Raw genomic sequence first — 2,542 nt, forward strand, 5'->3', positions numbered from 1 at the left:
TGGGATGGAGTTTGGGATCCTCCTAGGAGTGGGAACTGTTTTTGCTATAAAAACAGAGATCTGTCACTAGTAGGAGTGTGATTACTTGGAGAAGGCTCCTGTGTGAGGTCTTTTGTAGCCTGAAAGAGGTGGGAGGGGGGGCTCCAGGCCTAGGTGATGAGAAAGGGCACAAACTGGAATGGGGACAGAGTAGTCTCCACCCAAATCCACCTGAGTGGACCTTCTCCAGTGTGGTCTGAGAGTGTTTCTCTAATAAATGCCTTTGCATTGTTCTGTTGATGCTTCTGTTCTTGGACTCAGCTTCTTAGCCAGTCCTGTGTGTGAAAAAAAAAAAAAAAGAGCATGTAAGCTGGGACTCAGGGTCGGTGGGGACTCTCCTTACTCTTCCCTATTACCAGGCACAGGACCGCGCCACCAAAGAAGTGCATTCTTTATTGTCAGACAAGGAAGCATTGGTTCCTTTTTGCAGTCCTCTTCAGAGCATTCTCAGACTCAGGCATCCACACTCGCCACCTAGCATCACTAAGGCACCGGATATTAGGAGTGCCAAGCTCAAGAATCAGCACAAGCAATAGGTGGATGAAAGCGTTTAATGTAATCTCTCAGGGATGTGCCACTTCATGCTGTGGAGCTTTTTTTATAGCTCTCCAAGTGGGATAAGACCCATCCTGCTGGAACCAGGAAGCTAACAAATGTGGCGGAGATCCCCACAGCCTGCTCCTGTGGAAAGAAAAGCAAACATGAGTCCACTGGCCATTAGAAGGCTTAGGCCTGGCCACAGGCCAGGGTAGCTGCCCCATCCTTAGAATCCTTCCACGCGGGGCGTCTGCCCTAGGCAGAAGCATCTCTCCAGCTGGAGATTACTGCCCTTGCTCTTCTTCTCTGTGTTGGCCAGAGTCCCCATTCACCTTTGGCTTCTCTAGGCGGGCTTGTGAGCAAGCAGGCTCTGCTGTGTCAGAGAGCTTGGCAGCCTGGAGCCCTTGGCAGGGAGAATGACCTCAGAAATCAGGAGAAACAGCCTTGGGCTTCAGAACCCAAGATCCTGCCTGAAGCAACTCTAGTAAGGCAGAGGTTCACTCAGCTGTCCGGTCTTAAGTTCCAGGGTGCTGTGCAGAACAGCAGAATAGCTAAGTTTTCCATTGTTATAAACAAACACTAGGCCTTTCTCGGATAGCAGTTGCATCCAGAAGCAAAGCTGGGTGAGCTCAGACACCTGCCTTGTGTGTCTCATGTGCAGTGGTGCCCCCCCATCCCCATCAGGAGCTCTCTGTTCTCGGTAGCTTTGAGTATAGAAGCAGATTCTGAGGTATCAACTGCATTGACACCCTGAGTTCCCTCTAAACAAGGCCTGCGTCCAGGTCTTGAAGCTGAATCGGTACTTCATGTGGCAACTCATCCTTCCTATTGACCTCAATCCTGAGTTTAAGCAAAATTGCCATAATCTTAGTCTGGGCTGAGTCATAGCCCTATGTGTGTGACCAAATGACCTGGCTCTTTTATACATGTAAGATAGACACTTTATATGTCCGATTTTATCAGGTTTGCTGCTATTTCAGTTCCCCCTCAAAGTAGCCCCCTAACAGTGGAGTAAACAAATCCTGATATGAGTCCTGTATCCTACTTGAACTCTGCTCCCTAGTTCTGTCACTGTCAACCTTGGCCAGAGGTATGTGAGGCCTGAGGTCGGTCCCCACCCCACCATTTGTAGCCTTTTGAGAGCCTGGCCCACAGGCAGTGGTACCAGAGCCATCTTCTGGCACGCAGACAGTCTTGCATAAAACACTAATACCTAGCACCACATTCGTCCCTCTCCTTTATCACTTTAATCTTCCCTGTGGCCCTGAAGCCCAGGGAATGCCACCTTAGAAGTTACTTACCATGGCGGAAGTGGGAGTTTTGGCTGGCTTAGCAGAGACATGGGCTTTAGGAACCACTGTGTACTTCACAGGTGCTTGGAGCAGCCGCAGGAAAGGGGCAAACCTTGGCATGATTCTCAGGGTCGCACTCCTTCCTTGGCCCCAGAGAGACACCCTGAATGTCCGCTGCACGTCCTCTGTTCACTTAGGTAGCTAGGGCTTTTTATAGCTGGGGCAGAGAGCTGCAGCTGTCTCCTGTCACAAGACTTGGCAGAAAGGGTGGCTGCTGGTCACTGGGAGAGAGCCCTGTGAGCCTGCTGTGAGCCCCTCAACATGTAGGTAGATAACGGCCATACAAGATTTTTTTTTTGGTCCAGAAAGAGACTTCAGTGGGATAAGCCCAGGAAAGTCAGACTTTAAAATGCAAGAGATGTGGCATACTTTTTAAAAAATAAACCTTAATCTTGGGGTATCAACCAAACAATACATACAGAGCCTGCATTGAAGTCCTGTGACCTGGTTCCTAGATGAGCAACTGGCTCTCCCATTCTCAAATGGTATACATTGATCCAGTAGTCATCGTAGCTGAGGAGATTCTCCAGGGAGCCATGTTTTTGCATGGTGAATGGCCTCACAGTTGTGCTGCAAAGGAACAAAACAGAGTATAGACCAGGCACTTTCTGAGT

The 2,542-nt window shown here is 49.4% G+C and overlaps 2 protein-coding genes across 2 annotated transcripts in view; one reads left to right on the forward strand and one right to left on the reverse strand.

Moving 5' to 3' along the window:
• Psmd13 (proteasome 26S subunit, non-ATPase 13) overlaps nucleotides 1–575 on the forward strand; it is a 14,037-nt gene extending 13,462 nt beyond the window's left edge. Inside the window, exon 12 of the mRNA XM_031384954.1 lies at nucleotides 399–575. Within this exon, the coding sequence (XP_031240814.1) occupies nucleotides 399–575 (177 nt within the window). The remainder of the gene's footprint in view (nucleotides 1–398) is intronic.
• LOC116100960 (cytochrome c oxidase subunit 8B, mitochondrial-like) lies at nucleotides 573–2,083 on the reverse strand. Its single transcript, XM_031384659.1, has 2 exons — nucleotides 1,878–2,083; nucleotides 573–720 (listed from the first exon to the last, which is right to left on the reverse strand). Exons 1-2 carry the CDS (start codon nucleotides 1,986–1,988, stop codon nucleotides 619–621), a joined length of 213 nt encoding a protein of 70 aa, XP_031240519.1. The 5' UTR covers nucleotides 1,989–2,083; the 3' UTR covers nucleotides 573–618.
• Nucleotides 2,084–2,542: the final 459 nt, after the last annotated feature.

Source organism: Mastomys coucha, unplaced genomic scaffold, assembly GCF_008632895.1.
Source record: "Mastomys coucha isolate ucsf_1 unplaced genomic scaffold, UCSF_Mcou_1 pScaffold21, whole genome shotgun sequence".
Lineage (NCBI taxonomy): Eukaryota > Metazoa > Chordata > Mammalia > Rodentia > Muridae > Mastomys > Mastomys coucha.

Excerpts from the sequence above, each read along its gene's own strand:
- LOC116100960 (XM_031384659.1), bottom strand. The coding sequence starts at position 1,988 with ATGCCAAGGTTTGCCCCTTTCCTGCGGCTGCTCCAAGCACCTGTGAAG. Across the intron at positions 721-1,877 it reads AAACTCCCACTTCCGCCATG|GAGCAGGCTGTGGGGATCTC; the intron begins GTAAGTAACTTC and ends TTCTTTCCACAG.